General features: G+C 36.6%; 4 protein-coding genes across 5 annotated transcripts; 3 read left to right on the top strand and 1 right to left on the bottom strand.

Moving 5' to 3' along the window:
* On the top strand, positions 6,706-8,134 carry LOC109228152 (early nodulin-93-like). Its single transcript, XM_019393329.1, has 3 exons — positions 6,706-6,882; positions 6,984-7,045; positions 7,714-8,134. Exons 1-3 carry the CDS (start codon positions 6,816-6,818, stop codon positions 7,876-7,878), a joined length of 294 nt encoding a protein of 97 aa, XP_019248874.1. The 5' UTR covers positions 6,706-6,815; the 3' UTR covers positions 7,879-8,134.
* Positions 13,038-14,422, top strand: LOC109226505 (early nodulin-93-like). Its single transcript, XM_019391281.1, has 3 exons — positions 13,038-13,280; positions 13,401-13,462; positions 13,945-14,422. Exons 1-3 carry the CDS (start codon positions 13,100-13,102, stop codon positions 14,098-14,100), a joined length of 399 nt encoding a protein of 132 aa, XP_019246826.1. The 5' UTR covers positions 13,038-13,099; the 3' UTR covers positions 14,101-14,422.
* On the bottom strand, positions 14,524-17,061 carry LOC109226504 (pentatricopeptide repeat-containing protein At1g08070, chloroplastic). The gene has a single exon (XM_019391280.1). It carries the CDS (start codon positions 17,010-17,012, stop codon positions 14,799-14,801), a length of 2,214 nt encoding a protein of 737 aa, XP_019246825.1. The 5' UTR covers positions 17,013-17,061; the 3' UTR covers positions 14,524-14,798.
* LOC109226506 (zinc finger Ran-binding domain-containing protein 2-like) lies at positions 17,490-23,197 on the top strand. Of its 2 annotated transcripts, XM_019391282.1 has the most exons (6): positions 17,490-17,650; positions 18,148-18,233; positions 20,647-20,737; positions 22,138-22,474; positions 22,833-22,903; positions 22,989-23,197. In XM_019391282.1, exons 2-6 carry the CDS (start codon positions 18,180-18,182, stop codon positions 23,018-23,020), a joined length of 585 nt encoding a protein of 194 aa, XP_019246827.1. In that variant the 5' UTR covers positions 17,490-17,650; positions 18,148-18,179; the 3' UTR covers positions 23,021-23,197. The 2 variants fall into 2 exon arrangements, with proteins under 2 accessions (XP_019246827.1, XP_019246828.1); XM_019391283.1 differs by lacking the exons at positions 17,490-17,650; positions 18,148-18,233; positions 20,647-20,737 and adding an exon at positions 21,632-21,737.

Genomic DNA, 25,540 nt, shown 5'->3' on the forward strand with positions numbered 1-25,540 from the left:
ACGCTCTTCCGATCTCCAATAACAAGCCCTATTTCCCTAAATTTAACCCTTATTTTCCATTAATGTCAAGTCTAATCAGTGAAACAATGCCATGGAATCGAGTATCGAGTTCAAAAATCTTACCTCCAAGTTTTTCCCTTCGATTCCCTCTTCAATCCCTCTCAAAAAGCTTCTAACCCGGCCAACAATGGTGAGAAATGGCCTAAAATTCGCGAAGATGGCTATTTAAACATTCTGCCCAGGGATTTAAATTCCTTAATCGCGATCGCGGAAAGCACCTCGCGATCGCGAAGAACAACTTCGCTGGCTCCTAAAATAACTCTACGCGAATGCGTCCCTCTCCACGCGAACGCGATGCTCTGCCCCCTCACTCCTACGCGTTCGCGATTAACAACGCGTGGTCCAACTCCGGTCCACTTAACCTTACGCGAACGCGACCTAACCCACGCGTTCCCGATGCTTTACCTGAACAACTCCCGCGATCGCAGCCCCAAATACGCGAACGCGAAGAACAACCTAGACTACCTCTACAACTACTCTACGCGATCGCGAGCCTCCTCACGCGATCGCGAAGAAGAAACTTCTGCAACAGAACTGAAGGAAATTTGCAACTTTCAAAACAAGAGTTTGATCCGTTTAACCACCCGAAACTCACCCGAGGCCGTCGGGACCTCAACCAAACATGCCAACGCATCCCACAACATCATTCAAACTTGTTCCAATCTTTGGAACTCTCACAACTACATCAAATCATCAAATCATCATCGGATTCAAGCCTAAGAAATTCCAAAATTTCTAAATTCCGCTTTCGATCAAAAAGTCTATCAAACCTCGTCCGAATGACCTGAAATTTTTTACACACGTTCCAAATGACACAACGGACCTACTCCAACTTCCGGAATTTCATTTCAACCCCTATATCAAAATTTTCACTACCAACCGGATAACGCCAAAATTTTAATTTCGCCAATTCAAGCCTAAATCTACCCCGGACCTCCAGAACACATTCTGATCACGCTCCTAAGTCCCAAATCACCTCATGAAGCTATCTGAATCATAAAAGCCAAATTCCGAGATCGTTTACTCACAAGTCAACTTCCGATTCACTTTTTCAACTAAAAGATCAACTTAAGAGACTAAGCGTCTCATTTCTCTACAAAAGCACTCAGAACCCAAACTAACCAACACGATGCGATGAAATACAGCTGAACAACATAGAACGAAGCAGAAATAAGGGAAACAGAGCGGTAACTCATGTAACGACCGGCCGGGTCGTTAGATTACTACTATCATAGGTGAGAAATTGAAAGCATTAGTAGGAAATTTTTTGTGAAAATAGCAGGGGCTAGCCAGTTTTTAGATTGGCAATTGAAAAATAGCCAGCGTTTGCAACGTTATTAAAAAATAACCACTATTTTGCCGCAACACGGAAAGTTCCAGCATAATATACTAGAGATTGGTGCACCTGTATATGAACTTCCAGCATATTATGCTGGAACTCTAATATATCATACTGGAACTCCAGTATATTTTGCTGGAATATTTTTCGGATTTTGAACAATGTTTTCGTTCAAATTTATCTTTTACATGGAAAGTGGCTAAATTACGATTACTTTAGAAATTGTGGCTATTTTTCAATTACCACTTGTAAATCGGGCTATTTTTTAATTTCACCCAATTTTTTTGTGACATATGTTTTTCGCGGAGAGATGACCAAAGTCTAATTTATTCTGCCTGAACGAAGCACATCTAAAGTTATGAGTCAGAGGTTTATGTGTTTGGAAGTTTGCGGGTTTAGAAATTATTAAGTTTACGGCTTTGAAATTTCGCAGTTTCGAAAGTTTAGCGGTTCGAAAGTTTATGAAAAATGTGGGTTCGGAAGGTTGTTGTTTGAAAGTTTATGGCTTCATGTTTATTATATCTAAATTACTTATGAATACTCTTGAGAAGTCATTTTCCTTAATTTGCGTACCAAACACCGAAAAATGAATAACATTACTACTTGTTTTCCAAGAAAATATTTTCTTGGAAAATATTTTTCATGAAAAACATTTTCCGTTATACCAAACACACCCTTAATGGACACTTATATTAGGTAGGTATTGGTTATAGCATAGATAAGAGTAGAAAAAAATTGAATTATAAATCCAACATCTCAAGTATATAAAAGCATACAAAAAGCGAATTTCCTTAGATAAGAGGCATCGTGGTGATCCTGTCGTAAAAAATCTCTCAATCTATGCTAACCAAACAAACTGAGGAAAGTCGTATTCGTCCCATCACATTCACAAGTGCCTTCATTTTCACGATTACATTAGTCACCTTAGTTTGTAACAGTTTAACGTACGTTTATCCGTCCAACCAGAAAAGGTATAAATATACAAACTTCTCCGCAATTTGAATTGGAAAATTTATGTTTGCGAGGTTATCGGTATTATACCGCGGATGTCTTTAGCATATATCAAATAAGTATAACATGCTTCTTCCGACATGTCAAGCCAATGAATTAATTAGTATCCACAACTCCACAACTACTTAGTTTATGAAGAATTACCTAAATAGTCGCTTATTCAATCGCTTAAAATAATCGGCAATATATAATATATTTATAATTCATGATTAATATACGTACAACTGTATATAATCGTTGTATATTCTATGTATACAATCTATGAAAAGTAAATAGTAAATCGGTTGGCTATTAATGTAAAAAAATCCAAATTTATTTGAATATATCGTGGAAAAAGACTATTTACTTGTCACGACCCTAAAACGGACCCGGTCGTGATGGCGCCTATCGTTAAACTAGGCCAGCCGACACAAACCCCAAAAGCAATCAAACATTTATAATAGATCATTTAAAACCATTAATTAGATAAAATCCCATAATATAAGTAGAAATAAACAATGCGGAAACATAACACAGCCCGACATCAGGGTGTCACCAGTCATGAGCAACTACATCTCGTCTAGGAGTAAGAAAAGTCAACATAGTCCGGGAGCAATGCTAATACAAGGCTAAATAAGATAGGAAGGAGAAGCACTGGGCTGCGAACGCCAAGTAGCTACCTAGTCAACTCCGAGGATCCGCTGGAAAGCAAATCAGCACTCATTATCGCGATCCGAGACTCCTGGATTTGCAGACAAGGTGCAGGGAGTAATGTGAGTACGCCAACTCAGTAAGTAATAAAGGTAAAGGCAGATGAGCAGTAAGAAAATACGTAAACCACGTCATGACGCTACAGCAAACAGTATAAGTCTAGAACAATGCAGTAAAGCAATAAAACTCGTAAAAAGACAACTCAGTTCAGTAAAACCTTTTAAAATATCTTCCAATAGTCCAAACGAGTGATGAAAACAGTGAGTAAAAGGATAGAAACGTAAATATCCCCCTGGGCAAAACAAGTACCATAAATCACCCATCGGGCATAATATCAACAGAACAAGCCCCTCGGGCTACCTCACAATCACTCGTATCAGCCCCTCGGGCAACAACATGAACAACAACAGCCCCTCGGGCAATATCACATCACACACACTGAGTACCCGCGCTCACTGGGGGTGTACAGATTCCGGAGGGGCTCTTACAGCCCAAGCGCTATCACAAGCCATCTCATGGCATAATAAATCAGGCCCTCGGCCTCTCATATATCAGAATCTGTACAACTCGTTGCGGCACGCAGCCCGATCCCATGATATCCTCACGACGTAGGCCCTCGGCGTCACTCAGTTACAACTCACTCAAGCCCCTCGGGCTAATAGTAAACAGATACTCGGCTCAAAATATCAATTATAAAATCAAAAGGAGTAAATAAATCCGAGTTATGAAATCAGTGAAAGTATAGCATGACTGAGTGTAAATATCATCAAAACAGTGAGGAAACAATAGTAAAAAGCCTCTAAGGGTCCAAACAATCAGCACAAGGCCCCAATCACGGCATTTAGCCCCAAACATAATAATACTTTCCAAAATATAACAATATCAAACAGATTCCAATTAAATACGCGACTCAATAGTCGTACGGGATGGACCAAGTCACAATTCCCAACGATGCACGACCCCACGCTCGTCATCTAGCGTGTGCGTCGCCTCAAAATAGCATAACGATGTGAAATCCGGGGTTTCATACCTCAGGACAATATTTACAATCGTTACTTACCTCAATCCGGTCCAAACTCTAGCTCGCGATGCCTTTACCTCTCGAAACGGCCTCAACTCGCTTTGAATCTATCCAAAATCAGAATCATAACATCAAAATAGGCTAAAGGAACAAAACCCACGCGAAAATAACAAAATTTACTAAAAAATCCCGAAATTGGCCAAACCCGACCCCCGGGCCCACGTCTCGGATTTCGATAAAAATCACATCACTAGAATCCTTATCCTCCCACGAGTCTATACATATCAAGAACATCAAAATCGAACCCCAAATGGACCCTCAAATTCCCAATTTACACTCTCCAATAACAAGCTCTATTTCCTCAAATTTAACCCTTATTTTCCATTAATGTCAAGTCTAATCAGTGAAATAATGCCATGGAATCGAGTATCGAGTTCAAAAATCTTACCTCCAAGTGTTTTCCTTCGATTCCCTCTTCAATCCCTCTCAAAAAGCTTCTAACCCGGCCAACAATGGTGAGAAATGACCTAAAATTCGCGAAGATGGCTATTTAAACATTCTGCCCAGGGATTTAAATTCCTTAATCGCGATCGCGGAAAGCACCTCGCGATCGCGAAGAACAACTTCGCTGGCTCCTAAAATAACTCTGCGCGAACGCGTCCCTCTCCACGCGAAAGCGATGCTCTGCCCCCTCACTCCTACGCGATTGCGGACCACTAACCGCGTTCGCGATTAACAACGCGTGGTCCAACTCCGGTCCACTTAACCTTACGCGAACGCGACCTAACCCACGCGTTCGCGATGCTTTACCTGAACAACTCCCGCGATCGCAGCCCCAAATACGCGAACGCGAAGAACAACCTAGACTACCTCTACAACTGCTCTACGCGATCGCGAGCCTCCTCACGCGATCGCGAAGAAGAAACTTCTGCAACAGAACTGAAGGAAAATCTGCAACTTTCAAAACAAGAGTTTGATCCGTTTAACCACCCGAAACTCACCCGAGGCCGTCGGGACCTCAACCAAACATGCCAACGCATCCCATAACATCATTCAAACTTGTTCTAATCTTCGGAACGCTCACAACAACATCAAATCATCATCGGATTCAAGCCTAAGAAATTCCAAAACTTCTAAATTCCGCTTTCGATCAGAAAGTCTATCAAACCTCGTCCGAATGACCTGAAATTTTGTACACACGTTTCAAATGACACAACGGACCTACTCCAACTTTCGGAATTCCATTTCAACCCTTATATCAAAATTTTCACTACCAACCGGAAAACGCCAAAATTCTAATTTCGCCAATTCAAGCCTAAATCTACCCCGGACCTCCAAAACACATTCCGATCACGCTCCTAAATCCCAAATCACCTCACGAAGCTATCCGAATCATAAAAAAAAATAAATTCCGAGATCGTTTACTCACAAATCAACTTCCGATTGACTTTTCCAACTAAAAGATCAACTTAAGAGACTAAGCGTCTCATTTCTCTACAAAAGCACTCAGAACACAAACTAACCAACACGATGCGATGAAATACAGCTGAACTAACCAACTCAAATACGATTTCATACTTCGAATTCGAATCCAAAACTTTTAATTAAGGAAACTCAACCACAATTTTTGGTGGTGTATCAAAGATTAATTCATCAAAATTGAAGAAAATGACGGTCCATACATTTTGGGCAGGTGTTAAAGTTTGATGGACTAGGTAGCAGGTACGCTATCCTAAAGGCACGCACTTAGATAATTGGCCTTTTACCTATTGTTTTGGCTGTTCGGGAGTGCCTTTTGTCCTTATGTTCCCAAAACCACTCAGGTCAACTGAACTCATAATTTCGGCTCAAATCTCGTATATTTGTTAAATTTTTTTTATTAAATTTGATGGTATATAATAGAATATCGAATCTCAACGCACAAAATTTAAATAATTTCTACGAAAAATAACTTCCTGTCATATCAAAGGCACTATCATTTTCTCATTTTCTTGTATTGCCAGTCCATTATATCCAAAAACATAGTTGCTCACCAATAAAGCCATCATAATTACAGTGTCCAACACGTGCTCCTAAGTCCAATACTTAATATTTAAAACTCCATATTTAATTTTAATCTGGTTCATGTACCGACAAACAGGAACCTAGTAGAATAAACTACTTTATAATAAGTACTCACAAAACTGAAAAATCCCAGTACGTACTATTCCCTCCATTTTATATTGTTTGAGGTAGTTTGACTCGGTACGGAATTTAAGAAAAAAGAAGAATACTTTTGAAAGTTGTGGTCTTAAAAGCTTAAGGGTTAAAAGGTTTGTGGGGTCATACCATTTGTGTGACTATAAAAGCTTTTATTTAGGGCAAAAGAGATAAAATAAAGAGTTTAAAGTTGAATTATTTCCAAATTTAGAAATGTATCATTTATTTTGGAAGAGACTAAAAAGGAAAGTACCTCGTTTAATATGAAACGGAGGGAGTACATAGTAAAGAAAAAGTGCGAAACAAAACAAGTGACTGGGACGTTGGAAATTATCCAAAACCATCAAACTCTTGTCCAAACTTTCATCACTGAAATGCCTATAAAAATATTCATTCTTACTGCACTCTCAAACTCATCAATTCTTGCAAATCAGCATTTACTATCTTATATATCTTCTTCATCATTCGAAAGTTTTAATTTCATACAAACTGAAAATGGCAAAGAATGTGAGTTTAGCTTCAGTGGATCAAAAACTAGCCATGGCTAAACGTTGTTCTCATGGTACTTTTTCTTTCTTGGATTGTACCTCAGCACCCCCCCCCCCCCCCCTTTATTTTTCCATTAATTTGATCATCTAATTAATATCATGTTTGTATATGTAGAAGGAGTAGTTGCAGGAGCAAAAGCAGCAGTAGTTGCAACAGTTGCAACTGCCATTCCAACTGTAAGCTACACTATTTATTTCTATATTTTTCAATATCTAGGCTGTGTTTTGTACCGTGGAAGTCATTTTCCGAATATAACTTCATTTTTTAGTGTTTAGTTGGAATGTGAAAAAAATATGTCTCGGAGAAAAGATATTGTATTTATTAATAAAATTAAAATATTGATAATAATATTTGCAAACTGAATAGTACGGTCAAACATCTCTATAACACTCTCGTTTGTTCCAGATATTTTTGGATGTTGTAGCAAAGTGCTATTATATAGAACATATATTATAATATAGCATGAAAATTGGTTTTTATCGTAAAATATTGTTATATAGGGATGTTGTTATAGAGAGGTCTGACTGTATTTGATTGGATATTTTAGTATTATATTTTAGTGAGGAGGTCGTTGCCCTCTCTAGGCAATATTTTTTGATAATCAAACATTAGAAAACAACTTCACCCTAGACGATAGACCTCTTTACCTTCACAAGATAGGGGTAAGATCTGCGTACACACTACCTTTCTCAGCTCCTACTTGTGAAGTCACACTAGATATATTATTGTTGTTGTTGTAAATACCAAAAAATAACTTAATTGAAAATATTTCTCGTCGTACCAAACACATCCTTAAGACAATATTCTTTTTGTTCTAATGTTTCAAATTTGATGAAATATGCAGTTGGCTTGTGGGAAAATGCTACCTTGGGCAAGAGCTAATCTCAATCCAACAGCTAAAGCACTCATTGTCTCAACAGCTGCTGGAATGGCATATTTTATAGTAGCAGACAAGACTATTCTTGCTACTGCTAGGCAAAACTCCTTCAAACAGGGCAACATTAATTGAATCACTAATTTAACTTTTTAAGTATTTATTTTAGCACTAAGTTTTATTTCATATCAATATTACTGTAATTTCTAGTTTTTATGCGCGTGATTGATAAGAGAGGTCGTCTCAGTTGACGAAACGCCTCTAAGTCAAAGCAGTAGGTTAGAAGTTCGAGTCACATGAAATGAGATAGTGAATCAAAATGTGATTCTGTTTATGTAATACCACCATCAACATCTTTTGTTGTGAATATAATAAAATTGGTTTTTATTAAGCATTGCATTTGCTTTTTTTATTTTTTTTTTATTTTTTGGTCAATTCTATAAGCTCAATCAAATAAAGTGATCACCTGGTTTTGATGACTTTTCAATTTGAGAATCATGAACTAATGAGATTTTAAGGCTGCAGTTATAATTCATATCAAAGTAAAATTGTTTTTTTAACCTACTCTAATCAAATCAGAGCAGTTACATTTGTAAAAATTTAACCTAAAATTTACTGTCAGCAACAAAATAAAGTCATCTTAGAATCTGAAGGATGAGTTAAAGCTACATTACTTCCTTTATGCAATAGTGGTCCATCAAATAGGGAGACCTGCAGAGTATATTTTAGAAAAGCTACTATATTGCTCGGACTCCCTAAAATATTATCCTACTTGTGTCGGATTCTCAAAAGTTACACTACCTTTGGAGGATCGTACACGTACCTTATTGCATCTTAGGAGAGTTCGAGCATAGTTTAAAAGTGCAAGCAGTCAATCTCGCTAAGGACCGGCAACAATGAGTTTAATTTTTATATATGAACAAACAAAAAATTTTATATTAGTAGGTCACCTACTAGGGGTGGGCATCAGTCGGTTCAGTTCGGTTATGAATATTATCGATTTAGCATATCGGTTATCGGTTTACAAATTTTTTAAACCTATAACCGAACCGATAAGATATCGGTTATCGGTTATCGGTTGATCGGTTATTGATCATTATCGGTTCGGTTATCGGTGTACCCGATAAGATAACTCAATCTAGAGTTAAGCAAAAAAGAGAAGACTATTCACTTGAGTTAAGCAAAAAAGAGGTGAATTCACATATAGTATACTACCCATTTCTACGTTCTGTCCAGTGGCCACAACTGGAATAGTACTAATTCTTCAACAACAGTTGTCCAAATACATTAATAATAATACAAGTAGTAATTTCACCTTAAAATTAACAAGTCCAAACATATAGTACTAACAGTCTAAGATAAGCTGGATGTTGTTTGTCAAACGCCTAACCTGAAAAAAGAAACCATAGAGCAAAACCTTGATGTGTGCATGGGCAATACTAACACAGAAATGAAAAACACCTAGAAGGCAAGAAAATGTTGTCCTGTTGTCAAAGCTCAGCGTACTGTACAGAAGAATAATGTTAGAAAATATACCGAAACTGACGAAGATTGTCGGTTGAGAATTGATAAGTGCGAAGAGAAATTGGTAGTAGGTATAGGCTGCACAATGTGAGCTCACAAAATTAAGAAATAAAGAATCATTAACAGTCAAAAATACCAATATGAAGATGAATTTTGTTATATAAATTAAAAGCCTAATGTATAAGACTAAAGACTTACGCTAGGAGTAACTAGTAAGGTCTATGAAGAATGAAGATGAAGCAACTGAATAGTGCGGTAATTTTATACTTAAGGGTAAAGTATATACTTAAGAGTAAAGTCGTAATACTTAAGGGTAAAATCGTAATTTTATTAATTCTTATTGGGTTATCGGTTAACCTATTAACAAAAGGAAAATTACCAGCTATGTCCATTTATAAGTAGCTCATTACAAAAATTGGCCAATTGATAAAATATTACTAATATTAGCCAAACTAGCCAATTAGCTATTTGTAGCAAAAAATATCAAATTTTTGTTTTGTTTTGAGTGGGTGTTATTAGAATAGATTGGGCACAACTCAAGGAGCTTGAATCTCAGTTTTGGGATGATTTGGTGAAGTTTTGAGTTGGTTTGAATTGAAAATTCGAAGTAAAAGCTGAACATGAAAAAAAATGACATGTGTATCACATTGTGTATCATTTGTGTATAACATATGTATCATATTTGTATCAATTGTGTATCACATGTATATCCATGTATACCTGTGTGTCTGATACATGCGTGATACATGTTTGATACATGTGTCGCAGAAGACTTTTTTGAACTCGATTTAATTACGAATTTTGATACAAAACCAGGCCAAATCACCTCCAATCTTCCTCAAATTTTGTATATTGATTTATCTATATATTTTCAATGAATTTCAACTATACCCATTGAAAAAGTTCCTTTTTTGTTTAGATTTTTGGAATATTGTATAGATTTTTGTATTTCATCACCTTATTTGCTACCCCGTCCATGAAATTTCCTTTCCGTCTTGTATCTAATGTTGCTAATCACGCTTAAAAATATGGAAGGTGATTTTTGCATGTGATTCTTTGAGAGAAAAAACCCTATTATTTGATTTTTTAATTTTTGTTGGCTAGTTTTGGTAAGTCTATGACTAATGGCTAGAGGTTGGTAAGTTGAGATTTATTTGGGACATTTGTGTAAGTTTCCCTTAACAAAATTGGCAAACCGAGGCCCGAACCGATATCCCAATAGTGAAAAAATTCTAAACCGTTACCGAACCGTTAACCCAATAACCCGATACTGATAACCCAATAAATATTTAACGGTTCGAATTATCGATTTTACCCGATATATGCTCAACCCTATCACCTACAATATAACTATAAGTAACTATCATTAATAAGTGAAATTAATAACCTAAAAAATAAGGCATACAATCAGTTCTAATAGATTAAGTTACGATAATGTAAACTTTTTATACTCTCAATATATACAGATTAAATCGGACAACATAACCATCTCAAGACTACAACATCTAATTGTAACTTTTATAAGTGTAGCTTTAGGATATTAATCAAATATTTGTCATACGTATAGATACTCTTATATGGGTGTAACTTTTAAGTAAACTGGAGTTTTAAACAAACGAATCTAAAATAAAACAAAACAATAGCAAACTATTTCCAAGTATTTCTTCCTTTTCAATTTATGTAGCGTAGTTTGACTCAATACAGTTTAAGAAAAATTTTTGAGATTAAATATACTGTAACATTTGTGTGGCTATAAGATATTTTGAACCTGATGGTCTTAAATATGCATGTCATCACATTTTTATGACTAAATAAGAGTGACGAAAACAGTGTCGAAAAACGTTCAAGGAATGGGGTATTAAACGTTGTGTTTAGGAGTGCACTGATAGTGTAAAAAAATTATTTAGGAAATTATATCACTTATTAGGTAATTACCTTTAAAAAATTGATAATTTGTAAAAATAATAAGTAGCTAATACTATACTATATTACAAATTAAAATTCACTCATAATAAAAGGTTTGCACCACTATATATAACTTAAATACATGGTTGATTCATTAAAATTGAGGAAAGCCTAGAGAGTAGATGAGGAAAAATTTTATTTTGTGCATCACACAACTGACACTAGTTGTGTGAGGCATTTTTTTTGTCTCACAACTGTGTGGGTCTCAGAATTTTGTGGACCCAGATATGTAAAATATGAGTCCACAAATATGTAAGATAAAAAAAGACATCATACAACTAGTATAAGTTGTGTGAAACACAAAATAAAATCACTCGTAGATAAGGCACTAGATCCTAAAATGCACGCACTTAGATGAGTAGCTTTTTATACCCATGGGTTTTGGCTTTTGGGAATGCCATTTTGTCCTTAATTCCCAAAACCACTAGTCAGTCTGCCCTGTTGTATTTGGGGCGAAAGTTATTTTCAAGAAAATATTAATGAAAATTACTTTTCATTAAAAAAGATTTATTTTATTATTTCATCAAAATAGAGAAAGCGATCCATTTTTTATGGTCGAAAGTCATTTTTCATACTAATTATCTTATTTCTGACATGATTCTGTGTACGAGGTAATTTCCGATATGAATGCAGACATAAAATCTATAAGTTAGTTTTTTTTTTTGGTTTCCCACCCGACGTCAGGTAACTGTATTGGAGCCCGATTATATCCGGATTCGCGTCGCATAGGGCCCCTTTCGGGGGGAAGCGCTCCCTACCAAGGATTTTTTCATACCCAGGGCTCGAACTCGAGACCTCTAGTTAAGGGAGGAGCAGTCCCATCCATTGCACCACATCCTTTGGTGGTAATCTATAAGTTGTTTTTTTTTTTTTTTTTGGTTTCATAAAATCTATAAGTTGTATTTTAAAAAGATTTATATATTTAGAAGTTATATAAGTAATACAATAACTTGCGATAGTTAACAATTTAAATTATATAAAATGTATTTGAAAAATTTGTGGTAAGAAAAATACTTCTTTAACTCTCCAAATAATAATTATGTTATATAAATAGCTGAGTAGCTTTAACTTTATATTACTTGCTTTAACTATAACACTTATGATATTACTATTAATTTTTATTACTTAAAAATGTCACCAAAATACTATCCAGTTTAATAATATTATTATTATTATTCTTTATTACTCAAAAATATCATCATAACACTTTCCAGTTTAATAATATTATTATTAATCTTGACTATATATTCTTGCCTGTGAGTATTCTTCACTCATCAGAACTTGCTCCTATCTGAGTACTTAATTATTAAAATCCATAGTTTCAGACAATTCAGTCCAGTTCATGTACCGACAAACAAATCTTATGAACCGACCACAACAGCAACCTTTTTTCCGCTCGGATTAAGTATCCATTTTGGAGTCCGACTAATTTGTATCACGTAAGGTCTATTTTTAACAGAATAGTTTTTTTTATTTTTAAAGCTCGAACTCGAGACCTTTGATTAAGGATTCAAGAATCTTATCTATTCCACCACGAGGCGAACACAACATGAACTTTTTTTTCTCACTCGGGATTTAGTATCCGTTTTAGGGTCCGACTAATTCGGATTCGTACGCGTAAGGTCTATTAAAGGGCAAACGGATCTTATTAGAATATTTTTTTCATTCTCAAAACTCTAAATTCTATTAAGGATTGAGGAATTTTATCTATTCCACCCCGAGGCGACCACAACACGAACCTGGTAACCTGCAAATACACAGTACATAGTACTCTTTTAAATAGTAAATAGATTGAAACAAAACTAGTTACTCGGACGTTGGAAATAAACCAAAACCATCAAACTGTTGTCCAACCTAAAGCCCTAAAATGCCTATAAATATCCATTCTTGTTGCACTCATAAATTAACTCAATCTTGCAAAGCAGAAATATTACTTTCCTATCTTCTTCTTCAGTTGAAAGTTTTTCAAATACAAACTAAAATGGCAAAGAATGTGAGTTTGGCTTCAGTGGACCAAAAATTAGCCATGGCTAAGCGTTGCTCTCATGGTACTTTTGTCTTTCTTGGCTTGTACCTCAACCCCACAACCCCCCCCACCCCCCCCCCCCCACCCTTGATTTTTCATTATAACTTGATCAACTAATGAATGATATTTATTGTATATGCAGAAGGAGTAGTTGCAGGAGCAAAGGCAGCAGTTGTTGCAACAGTTGCAACTGCCATTCCAACTGTAAGCTACACTATCTATATCTATATTTTTCGAGATTTAGTTTGTGTTTTGTCCGATAGAGTATTAAAGATTGATAGTAATATCTAAGAGTCGTTAAAGTTGTGAGGTAATTGTGAAAGAAAATGACTTCCGTCCAAAAGTGAATCATCTTCATGCATTTGGTGGAACATGTTAACCAACCACCAGCAAATGAAATGAGTTATTTTTTAGAGAACAAAAAGGGCAGCCTGGTGCACTAAGCTCGCTCGCGGTATGCGCGGGGTACGGGGAAGCCCGGACCATAGGGGTCTACTGTATGCAGCTGCGTTTCTGCAAGAGGCTGTTTCCACGGCTCAAACCCGTGACCTCCGGTCACATGGCAGCAACTTTACCAGTTGCACCAAGGCTCTCCGTTATTTCTTAGAGAACATTTTTCGTCGTACCAAATATACAAATATATACTTGTGTTCTAATGTATCAAATTTTGATGAAATATTATGCAGTTGGCTTGTGGGAAGATATCACCTTGGGCAAGAGCAAATCTCAATCCAACTGCTAAAGCACTCATTGTATCCACAGCTGCTGGAATGGCATATTTTATTGTAGCAGACAAGACTATTCTTGCAACTGCTAGGCAAAACTCCTTCAAACAGGGCTAAGGCTCAATCTCTGACAATCAATTGAATCACTAATCTCTTCAAGTATATTAGCACTACGTTTTATTCTGATATCAACATTACTGTAATCCCCGTTTAAGTACACAATTATGCGATTGATGAGAGAGGTCGGCTCAGTTGACAAGACGCCTGTATGTCCAATCAGTAGGTCAGAGGTTCGAGTCACGTGGGATAAGTAGAAACCTCTATTGATCCCCGGCAATAGTGCATAGTGCACGCCAAAAAAATGTCACTCCGTCTATGTATTACCAGCATCAATATCTATTATTGTGAATATAATAAAGTTGGCTTTTCGCTAACAATGCATTAGCTTCTTTTCTTAAACTTGATAACCTTGATCAGATGAAATAACCTGGTTTTGATGCCTTTTGCAATCCGCGAATCATTTAATGCCACTGGCAACAGTATCTTCTTCGTGACCATTTCAAGATTACAGTATATATTTTGTAAAGCTTACGTACCACTGTTGCAGTATTTGAAATCGTCAATGGAGTTTACAGAGAATAATGTACAAAATTTATGTCCATCACTCCATCTTAATGATCGACATTTTGGATAATCTGCGACACCAAGTTATTTTCTCAGCTATAGAAGTAGCATCTTTATCGGATATTGTTATTTGCTTCTCTCAAATACATGAGAGCATATACTGAGCCATCACTTGCTTGATCTTTATCAGTTCACCAGTAGTCCATGCATGAGCAAAATCCATCCTTGAAATGGTGAAATCGGTTCCTATCTCTTGCAATGATCTCCCTATTAAATATCTTAGATATTAACTTCGTGGCTTCGTGACAATTGCCACACACTCGAAGATTCTTAACAATCCTGAGAGTTGTCCCTGGTTTGGTACTGATCAATCCAAAGGCGATCGCCAACTTCTCGCTATGTTCACTTAGCTTCCCCTCCTTCCACTCCTCGTCCATCTCATAATGTACCTCAGATGTATCTGGAACATGGCCAGCCATTTCCAATAGCCTATCAACTTCATCTAGCATCTTATAAATATCGTTGCTTTGCGGATGTGTTCTATCACTAACAAGAAACTCATGGACTACTCTATCAATCTCAATGGAGGTACAGCCGGGAACTTTCTTCATCCCTTTATCATTTAAAAAGGTTCTTATCAATGCTACTTTGTCCCATTCCCCAGCACCTGCATAGATGTTGGATAAGAGCACGTACGCCCCAGGATTCTCAGGTTCCAGTTCAAATAGGTTCTTTGCAGCATATTCGCCTAACTCAAGATTCTTGTGTATTCTACAAGCCCCTAGCAAGGAACCCCATATTGCACCATCGGGTTTCACGTCCATGCTTTCAATCATGGCCATTGCTTCATCGAATTTCCCTGCTCGTCCTAGAAGGTCAATCATACATCCATAATGTTGCAACTTTGGTGTGTAGTTGTAGCTTTGGATCATGGTATTAAAATATTCCTGACCAAGATCCACTAAACCAGCATGACTACACGCTGTTAAAATGCTGACGAATGTTATATCATCTGGCTTCATTCCTTCCTCTGTCATTTTCCGGAAAAGCTCCAGTGCTTCATATGCATCCCCATGCATTGCTAGCCCTGAGATCATCACATTATATGAAGCTAAAGTTTTAGTTTTCATTCCCTGAAAGACTTGTTTTGCTGCTGCAATGGCTCCACATTTTGCATACATATTTATCAGAGTAGTCCAAAGAGAAGTGTTTTGTAAGTGTTGACAATGCTTGTTAATATAAGCATGTATCCACTTGCCAAGATCTAGAGCACCTAAATGCCCACAAGCCGGAAGGATACTCAACAAAGTAACATCATTAGGCGCCATATTTGCCAGCTGCATTCGATGAAAAACAGCCAACGCTTCTCTATAATTGCCCGTATGTGTATAACCCCCAATCATAACATTCCACGATACGAGATCTTTGTCCTCTAGACCCTCGAATAAGTTCCTTGCACTGTCAATATTGCCACATTTTGCATACATATCAATAAGGGCATTCACAAGACGTATATTCGAACCAAGACCATGATCTTCAATCCACGACTGCACCCGACTCCCTAATTTAAGTTCACCTGCACGAGCACAAGCAGAGAGAACACTCAACAACGTGCTCACCGAAGGTGTCACATCCACTTTTCTCATCTCCTCAAACAACATTAACGCCTCCTCAAACCGACCCATCTGAGTATACCCTGAAATCATAGCATTCCACGAAACAACATCTCTTACAGGCATTTCATCAAACAGCTGACGAGCATCATCCACACGGCCCTTCAACGCGTACCCATTAATCAATGCCGTGAAAGACACAGCATCTCTTTCAGAACTTTTATCAAACACCAATCTAGCATCATCCAATTCACCATTTTGAGCATACATATTAATAAGTGAAGCATGTACATAAACATCAGTCATCAACCCAAGCTTAAAAACATGCCCATGAATCACTTTCCCCATCTGGGTATCCATAACTTTAGCACAAGATTTAAAAACAAATGGAAATGTATAAGAATTCGGTAAATTACCGGAAAAAAGCAATTTTTCATAAAATTCAATTGCTAAATTTGGATATTCACTCAATGAGTATCCCCTAATTATCATGTTAAACATAACGTGATTAGGGTTTTCAGTAGTATTAAAGATTGATAAAGCATATGGCAAGTCAGCATTAGGATTAACTGCACAAAATTCAATTAGTTTGCTTAGTGCAAATTGGGTATTGTGTAAACCAAATTTTATGAACTGAGAATGCACTTTTTTAAGGTCCTCCATGTTTTTGCATTTTGATAAAAGAGCAAAAGATGGGTGGGTTTGGAGGAATTTGTAAGGGGGATCTGAGCCTGGGAGAAAGTGGAAGATAGTTAAAGGTGCAGTTGAAGGGTGGGAGAAAGAGTGTGTCATTCTTTTGTGTTCTGATTTTGGTACTCAAAAGCTAAGTTGATGTCATAGAAAAAAGGGGATAAAGGTCCAAGTTTGAACAGTTAATAGAATTTTTTACATTATCAGGTAGCATGTAATAGGGTTGTTCACTTGGGTCGGATATGCGAAATCCGAACCGATCCATTCAATTTCAGATTTTCCATTTCAGATTGTGTTTATTAAAATTTCGGATCTCAGATTGGTATAATTTTAATACGGTCCGATCCGATCCGATTTGAAATCCGAAATTATTAGGTCATGTATAAATACTACACTTTAATTTCGGATAATTAGTACTTCCTTTACATTTTCCTCCAAGTTATTACCTTTACAATTGATGGATTTAGATATATTGGCACCATAGTACTCTCATAATTGCAGAAACATGAATTTTTCTTACTGTATTGCCTCTTTTACAAAGAAAATATACATATGAGTTTGCAACTTTGAGGCATAATAAACTGATCTGAAATCCGAAAATCTGATCCGATCCAATCTTTAAAATCCGATCCGATCGGATATTAATTCGGATCGGAATCGGATTGCATTTTCTAGAATCCGAAATCCGATTCGATATGTGCTAAATCCAATCCGATCCTATCCATGCACAACCCTAGCATGTAATGTTTCTTATTTTCAAGATTATAAATGTTATCTTTTACTGGCCGATATATATATTACTTGAACTTGAAATGAAATTTGACCCCTAAAAAACTATTGCAATCGAGTGCAAAAACATTTCATGCCTTCATAAATTTTTGTATTCTTGTTTGATACAAGTTGAGTTGATATCATAGGAAAAGGAGATAAAAGATCCAATTTTGAAATGAGTTTAAGTTTATACACTGACAGTGTAAAAGTAGTTATACAATTAAGTAGTATCGGTAGAGGTTCTACAACTTGTGTTCAATACATTGTCCCAAAAATGGATGTTTCTGAGTGTGAACATTATGGGAATTTGCTTATTTGGCTTACAAGAATATTGATGTAGGTGTTTTTAAGAATATATTCTGTTTTTTTCGAGTTGCAGCCTTTTGCAATTGGCTCAAAAGTAATTCTGCTACACACTGTTGGTCTGTTACAAAGTATTTGACTACAAATTTGTTATGTTATCCAGGTTCAGTATGGGCAGTGGAGGTATAACTACCAATGGAACTATATATCCAACAAGCTAATGTAACCTTTTTGCTTTTGGAACAACTGGTATGGCTTTTGCTACAAAATTATTGTGCCAAAATATAGTACTTGTCACTTTTAACAGGTTTGACTGGATTATGAGCTTTATCCATATTGGTTGCAGATGTGTTGCAATTTGTAAGTTGAACTATGAAAACCAGGAAAGAAGATGGACTATACATTACTTTGTTTATGTATGCTAGATATCCTTGCTAATCATTCATCAAATGAAGTTTTCAAGTCTTAATCTATAGAGGGGGAAGGGGAGCCTTGGCGTAATTGGTAAAGTTGCTGTCATGTGACCAAGAAGTCACGGGTTCAAGCCGTGGAAACACCCTCTTGCAGAAATGCAGGGTAAGACTACGTACAATAAACCCTTATGGTCCGGCGCTGCCTTTTTAATCTATAGGGGTGGGGCGTGGGGTGGTGGTGGGGGGTGGGATAAACCATAAAAGCCTTTGCAAAAGGATTAGTCCTGTTTGCTGACAAGTTAAAAACCTTGATATCTAGACGGGCGTAAACGTATTCTCTTTCATGTTGTGGTAGAAACATAAGCTGAATGGACATAGATGATCAGAGTCGGATCCAGAATCTATCTTAGTGCCGAACTCATTATACTTTGGAAGTTGTGAGTTTGGATTTACCAGTTGTTGATGTAGCATATATATATCTATGTTCCGTGTCGAAGATATAGGGTTCAGATGAACCATTTTCCCAAGGCTGCATCTGCCTCTCTTAAGATGATAGAAGGGCATGTAGGAGAGATTTGTGGGTTGACTTTTGAGATAAATGAGGCAACTGAAATAGTTAATAGTTGAGACTAGAATGAGAATTTTCCAAAGAATAATTAGCTGGAGTTGCTTGCCACCTATAACCATGATTGTGAAGTATCTGCGAGAAGTCGGAAGATAAAAGCGCCTGGCACCAGAGGCAGACGGATTATATAGTCAATGCGCTCAACCTCCCAATATTTTCGACAAAAAGCATAGATACATATGTCAAATATCACTAAAATTTCAACAAACATTAAATTCTAAACCCGTAATTTCAAATGTGTAATCTTGGATCCATCGCTGTTTGGCGTCCTGATATCTTTGCAGCTGTGGCTACCTGCTGCTACATTGCTTGAGAGTGGATCAGCGCGTTAGTATTTTGAAATGGTGCTTTGATCCAGCAACCCAATCATTGGATACAATAACAAAAAATATCCAACTGAACTCATTTCGATATGGTTTATTTCGATGCTGAAGACCAATAAGAAAACAGGCCATAGTGGGGGCACTACAAGGGCTATCCAAAATGATTTTCTGGCTTTTTTCCAATTCCCTTTTTACCACTACTAGTGACTTTACTTAGAATCAATATCAATCAATCTTTAGGACCCTTTATTCTGATGAGATATAAGAGTGTGAACTCACTTGTCAAGCCGAGATCTTGCTAAAAGTAGTGGAGAACCCCGGCTAAAACCATTCTGTGTGTTCATTTGGCTATAATGAACACACCTATAGAGGGCATCTACAATCATTCTTCTTGATTTTATGGTCACAATCATCAATGTCGTTAATATACGATGAGTTATCCCCCCCCCCCCCCACCCCCCACCCTCCCTTTTTCAAATAAGTCATTTGTACAGATCACAAGAATATATCTTAATTAAGCACTATTATCAAAAGTAGCTCTAGCTAAAACTTACCTTGTGACAGCACAATAAGAATATGCAAATTCAAAAGCAACGGCTATTTTGATCATTACCATTAGGATATAGATTCTTGGCAAGTATTATTGAGGAGGATTGGACCCCTTTACAGAATGGTCACATATATAGAATAAAAGATGGAGCTTTGTCTGATGTTTTCTTATCCAGAATATGCATCTTGTCTGGTTAAAAATGGTGATTAGGATTCCTCCTTATCAAATCCTATGTCAACACGCGAGCTTCTGTGCTTAGGTGGAATCATCTATGGTTGCCATATCAGCATTTGTGGCCCCGATAATTGGTCAAATGGCTTCAACGCATTGTCAATCTCACATTAATATTGTATTTATCCCGATAAGAACACCATATTATGTGTTTGTATGGGAGGCCTGGATTTTTTTCTGTGACTCATCAATGACAATACATTGTGTAGTATTCACTCATTTGTTGACAGTTATAACTGTGAGGACAATTTGTCAATTCTTGGATCATTGATTTAAAACTGATTGGAACCGCTGTCGAGTTAGAACCTTAGCTGAAACTATCCTAACATAAATGCATAATCAACTGTCTCTTTAGTAAGGGAATTCAGATATTAGCATTCTCCTTTTAAGGCTTTTGAACCAAGTCAAGTTATAACCTTACACAGCTACACTTCTTTTCCTTCTCTGTAAGCGAGAGATCACTACGTTGATTGTTGCCAAAGATGGTTAAACTTTTGACTTATCATATAAACAATTGCAGGGCTTCAGGGTCACAAAGTTGAAATCTTGTGCCATGCATCGCATTCAGAATCTTCAGAGAATACTGATTTCTTTATTGATGAAAAACAAAGGTAAACGCCGTGTAATCGTTTACCATAATACATTGTTAAAGCTACCTGTCAAGAAAGAGGTATTTCTCTTAAGATGTATTCAATACTGTCAGGAATAATGCAACTCTCACGTTTTGTTCCATATTCATGTATCTGCACCTTAGTGTGCCAATAAAAGGCTTTTATATTCTTGGCAATCTATTTGGTGAAAAGCTAGATGTGTGATTAAGAGCTCTAAAACTGGTATTATGTCAAAATAAACACGTAAACACAGACTTGACAGAACAGGAGATGAAAAGAAGTCCACTTCAGTTCACTTTTAAATTATTAAGAAGAATATAACACAAGAATAGAATAATAGGACTTGAATTATGAGGGAATTGATTCCTTGGTGGTAAAATTGTTACAGTTTTTGCCCCTTTAGAACCTGGACCATTTTCCACCTGAACGACATTAGCCTTTGTGTCAGGCAGTTGCTTGCATCGGCAATGTGGATTACACATTCTCATCTAAAGTGTAAGCGTGTGAATCCAAATCATCTCGAGGGTCCATTGATATTAGCAAGACCACCACCTTTCACATAACATCTTCCCCTCATAACACCTACTAGAAGTGGATACAGAACAAAGAATAATATTTTGAGGAGCTCTTTTTAGTAGAATAATGGACCGTCGAACAGGTAAGGAGGGGCATTATTGGATTTCTGCTAGAAAATATGCTTCACATGCATGAATATGACAGTTGACAGCATTAGAGAGCCATACCTCTACAGTCAATAAGGAAGGAAAGTAGTTGGTTTATCCAACTCTTTTTTGGAAAATTTGCGCTATCTTGTGGAATCCCATTTAAGGAAACTGTCTGAAGCTCACAGCAGATCAAAAAGGACACTTTGGGGCCCAGTAATGAGTTCTTCCAACTATATAAACCTCCCCGGACCATTCATCAAAATTACTACCTCCAGCAAACCATTTCTTGAGCTTCAAGAGTTTACGTCTAGTTGAGACGCTCAGATCTTCAAAAGGTGAGGCATCGATGATTTATTTTCCTTCTGCGTTTCATTTCATCATTTCATTATTTCAGCAAACCATTCATGATTTCCAGCTTCTGCACACACAAAAATATGCAGCCTTGAGTCCAAGTTTTTCAAAAAATTAAGCCCTTCAATACAAGATTAATGTGCCGCGAAATTTCTTCCTGGAATGAAATAATTGTTCATGTGTAAGCAATGCAGTTCTAGCATACAGACACTATTTCATGTTCACCTGAGACCTTGTTAACTATAACCATTTTATAGAATGAGGCCTCAAAGATGGATAAACAATAATAAGATTTCTCGGTTGTTTTTTCATGCTTCTTAAAATGGCCTATTTTGCTTCTCATATGCAAATTTGTTCTCATCATATTTTCATGTTCACTTTCAGTTAGACATAAAATGAGCAGTGGAGATTGGATGTGTGCTGCATGCCAACACATAAATTTCAAGAAAAGGGATGCATGCCAACGATGCAGCTGCCCTAAATATGCAACGTCAGCTGATGTTGCCATGTATGGACTAAACAAAACAGAAGTCTTAGCTGGAGATTGGTATTGCAGTGCAATGAACTGTGGTTCTCACAACTATGCGAGTCGAACAAACTGCTATAGATGTGGTGCCTTAAAAAGTGATTATTATGGTATTGGAATGATGGCATCAACAGGTTATGGATATGATGCAAGTGCTATTCCTGGTTGGAAGAGTGGCGATTGGTTTTGCAGCAGGTTAGTTCACATTTACTTCAATAACAACAACTACGTCTCAATTCCAAACAAGTCGGGGTCGGCTATATGAATCTTCACTGTTCATGTCGTTCCATTTAAGCTCATTTCTGTCCAATATTGCAACAACAACAATAACGCCTATGCCTCAATCCGAAATAAGTTGGGGTCGGCTATATGAATATTCACTAATCATGTCACTACATTTAAACTTATTTCAAACAAATTGTATCCAAGGGATCTTAACTGAGGATTCACCATAAGATTTACTATATTTACGCTAACTGTTAGCCTGCCGCAACTCTCCTCCTTTTACTATCTTTGGGATTTTAACTGAAATAACTGCCTTGTTGTTTGACAGATTAGGATGTGGTGTGCACAACTATGCCAGCAGAGCAGAATGTTACAAGTGCAAAACACCTAGGGATTTTGGTGAGCCTGATACTGCATAGTCGACATTTTACTTTCCAACACCATTATTATTTTCTAACATCTTGTTCATTTCTCTGTTATTCAGGAGGTGATCTGAGAGAAAGTAACCTATATTGAGGGATGCCGCGACATGAGTTATTACTGAAGATTTACCAGATCTCATAAGCTTCCTTTCTTTAACAGTTTTTAGTAGCACTTCCTTGTAGTTAATTGCTCAAAGAAGGTTTCTAATTCTAACTGCATTGTAACTGTGCAAAGTGTTCAATGAATGAAATCCCTTCAGATTTTGCATTCTCTCTGTCTTTCAAGTTTCAACAACTGCATTTTCGGGGTGGTCCAATAAATAATATTATCCTCACAATCACAATGGAAGACAATGTTAGAGTAGGCTCGAACCTTATATATGTACTAAAAGAATAAAAGAAAGTATATATACAAAGAACCAGACCTACTGATTCTAAATCCTTAATCAGTGCTGTTGACTGTGGCTTAGGTGAGTCTTCCACAATATCATTGTTGGAGAATCCGAGCAACATAGGTTTCGATCAAACAGTTTCTCAAAGAATTGAAGTTTGAAGAAATTAGTTAGATGGAACTTGCGTGTGATAATCAAACTGCCCTTCTAATTGCATCAAATTCAGTATTCCTTGACAGGACTAAATACATTGAGATTGATTATCATTTCGTCACAGAAAAGATACTCTCAGGATATATTATTACAAAGTTTGTGAAGTCAAATGATCAGCTTGCATATATTTCACCAAGTTCTCGTATTAGTTATATCTGTAACAAGCTCAATACATATGACTTATATGCACCGACTTGAGAGGGAGTGTTAGAGAATTAGTGTATATAGGAGGCTTAGTGCCACATCGGAATAGGAGTAGTATATTTTGTGTAGAATGTAGATATAAATAGGACTCATTGTATTATAGTAAAGTAACACATATCAACACTTTTGCAGCTGTGGCTACTCGTTGCTGCATTGTTTGAAAATCAATAATTGACTTACTTTTCTGAGATGCTTCTTACATTGAACAACCCAATCATAAATATCTAAATAACTTGTCCCTATAAAGGTTATTTGGATGCTGAAGATTGTCATCGGTGGGGTACTACAAATGCTAGGTACAATGATTTTTCTACGATTCTTGTTTTACACTGATCTTATTTAGAAACCTTTATTCTGATGAGATATTAGAGAGCATAAACTCACTTGTCAAACCGAAATCTTGCTAAAAGTAGTGAAGAACCCCAGCTAAAACAGTTTTAAGCATTTTTTTGTTTGGCTATAATGAAGACATCGTCTTAGACTGCTAGTGGTCAATGTTGTGTTTATACTGTTGAAAAATTAGTGATATCTCAAAAGGCAATGTCCATCTTGATTTGGGAAAACTTTTCTCTTTGAAATATCATTTACATCTACTTAGTATTTAGTAAGTTATTTTACAATTAATAGAGTCAAACTAGCCGTTATCTAGCCGTTGGAGCAACACCTATATAAACATAGTCTTTGAAGAGCTAAAGACACGCTTTCTAACACAACCTTCTAAATCTTCTTCTTCCTCCTATACGCTGGGTTTCTTTGTAGAATTTTCTGCTAGTTCTATTCTCAATTTAATAACTGGAAGAGCTTGTTGAATCCTGGGGGATACGTCTAATTTTATTTATCATTGCGTGGGCGAAATATCCTTAAGATTGTTGGAAAAATAGGTTATGGAGAATAGATGTTCGAAAAGGCACGTGTACAAAAGTCAAATTTTATTTCATTTGAGATGATTTTATGCCTTACTTGAGAAATACTATGAGTTAGTATTTTGTATGTGAATTTTCCACTGTATTAGAAGGATACAGTGATGATATTGAATCTCTGATTCAGATGTGCAAAACATACTAGTGATTGTGTGATCACCTTTTGATGAGATGTGATGATATTGGAATTGTCTGAAATGAGGTTGATTAAGCAACCTCTTGGTGAATATTCCACTAAGAATTAAGCCGACAACATTTGTGTCGATAATTGTGATTTTCAAGGCGCAATAGCTATTATAAGATAATAAATCTTTCAATGGGAAGAGTAGATACATTCTCTAGACACATAATGTGATAAAGCAATTGCTTAGAGATGAGAATTTTTTATACATATTATGTGTAGTCAAAAGATGATTTGGCCGATCCTTTGACTTATAAATGAATCATCGATTAGGTTGAGACTTTTGCCAATTTGAGATGTATCAACAATAATGGTAACCCAACCTATGTGATCTGAGATCCCATGAAGTATGTTCATATGGGTAATAACAAGTCATTAGTTGATCAAACATGCACTATTAAATTATGTCTCTTCCTATGGTGTGTATGTATATAGTGCAAGACTGCAAGGAATGTGAGATTGAGTTATTATACTCTTAATCCAATAATCCATAGCCTATTCTAGGTGGTGTATTGTGTTGCATAATACATTTGATGGATGGACCTATATGAGTGTGGAGTGGGGCCGCTCCTATGAAATTTGTGGCCAAATTTCTAGAGCACTCATGAAAACCAGGCGCGCGCATAGCCTATTAGCGCAAAATCGCGATAATAGCAAAAATTGTGGAGGTGTAATATGATGAATAAGTTCCCTAGCTTACAACA

This window comes from Nicotiana attenuata, chromosome 6 (assembly GCF_001879085.1).
Source record: "Nicotiana attenuata strain UT chromosome 6, NIATTr2, whole genome shotgun sequence".
Lineage (NCBI taxonomy): Eukaryota > Viridiplantae > Streptophyta > Magnoliopsida > Solanales > Solanaceae > Nicotiana > Nicotiana attenuata.

Bases quoted from the DNA above. Each gene is read 5' to 3' on its own strand.
- LOC109228152 (XM_019393329.1), top strand. From the start codon at position 6,816: ATGGCAAAGAATGTGAGTTTAGCTTCAGTGGATCAAAAACTAGCCATG. The intron at 6,883-6,983 runs GTACTTTTTCTT...TTGTATATGTAG, and splicing joins GGCTAAACGTTGTTCTCATG to AAGGAGTAGTTGCAGGAGCA. The intron at 7,046-7,713 runs GTAAGCTACACT...TGAAATATGCAG, and splicing joins TTGCAACTGCCATTCCAACT to TTGGCTTGTGGGAAAATGCT.
- LOC109226505 (XM_019391281.1), top strand. From the start codon at position 13,100: ATGCCTATAAATATCCATTCTTGTTGCACTCATAAATTAACTCAATCT. The intron at 13,281-13,400 runs GTACTTTTGTCT...TTGTATATGCAG, and splicing joins GGCTAAGCGTTGCTCTCATG to AAGGAGTAGTTGCAGGAGCA. The intron at 13,463-13,944 runs GTAAGCTACACT...AATATTATGCAG, and splicing joins TTGCAACTGCCATTCCAACT to TTGGCTTGTGGGAAGATATC.
- LOC109226504 (XM_019391280.1), bottom strand. From the start codon at position 17,012: ATGACACACTCTTTCTCCCACCCTTCAACTGCACCTTTAACTATCTTC.
- LOC109226506 (XM_019391282.1), top strand. From the start codon at position 18,180: ATGGAACTATATATCCAACAAGCTAATGTAACCTTTTTGCTTTTGGAA. The intron at 22,475-22,832 runs GTTAGTTCACAT...GTTGTTTGACAG, and splicing joins GGCGATTGGTTTTGCAGCAG to ATTAGGATGTGGTGTGCACA. The intron at 22,904-22,988 runs GTGAGCCTGATA...TCTGTTATTCAG, and splicing joins CAAAACACCTAGGGATTTTG to GAGGTGATCTGAGAGAAAGT.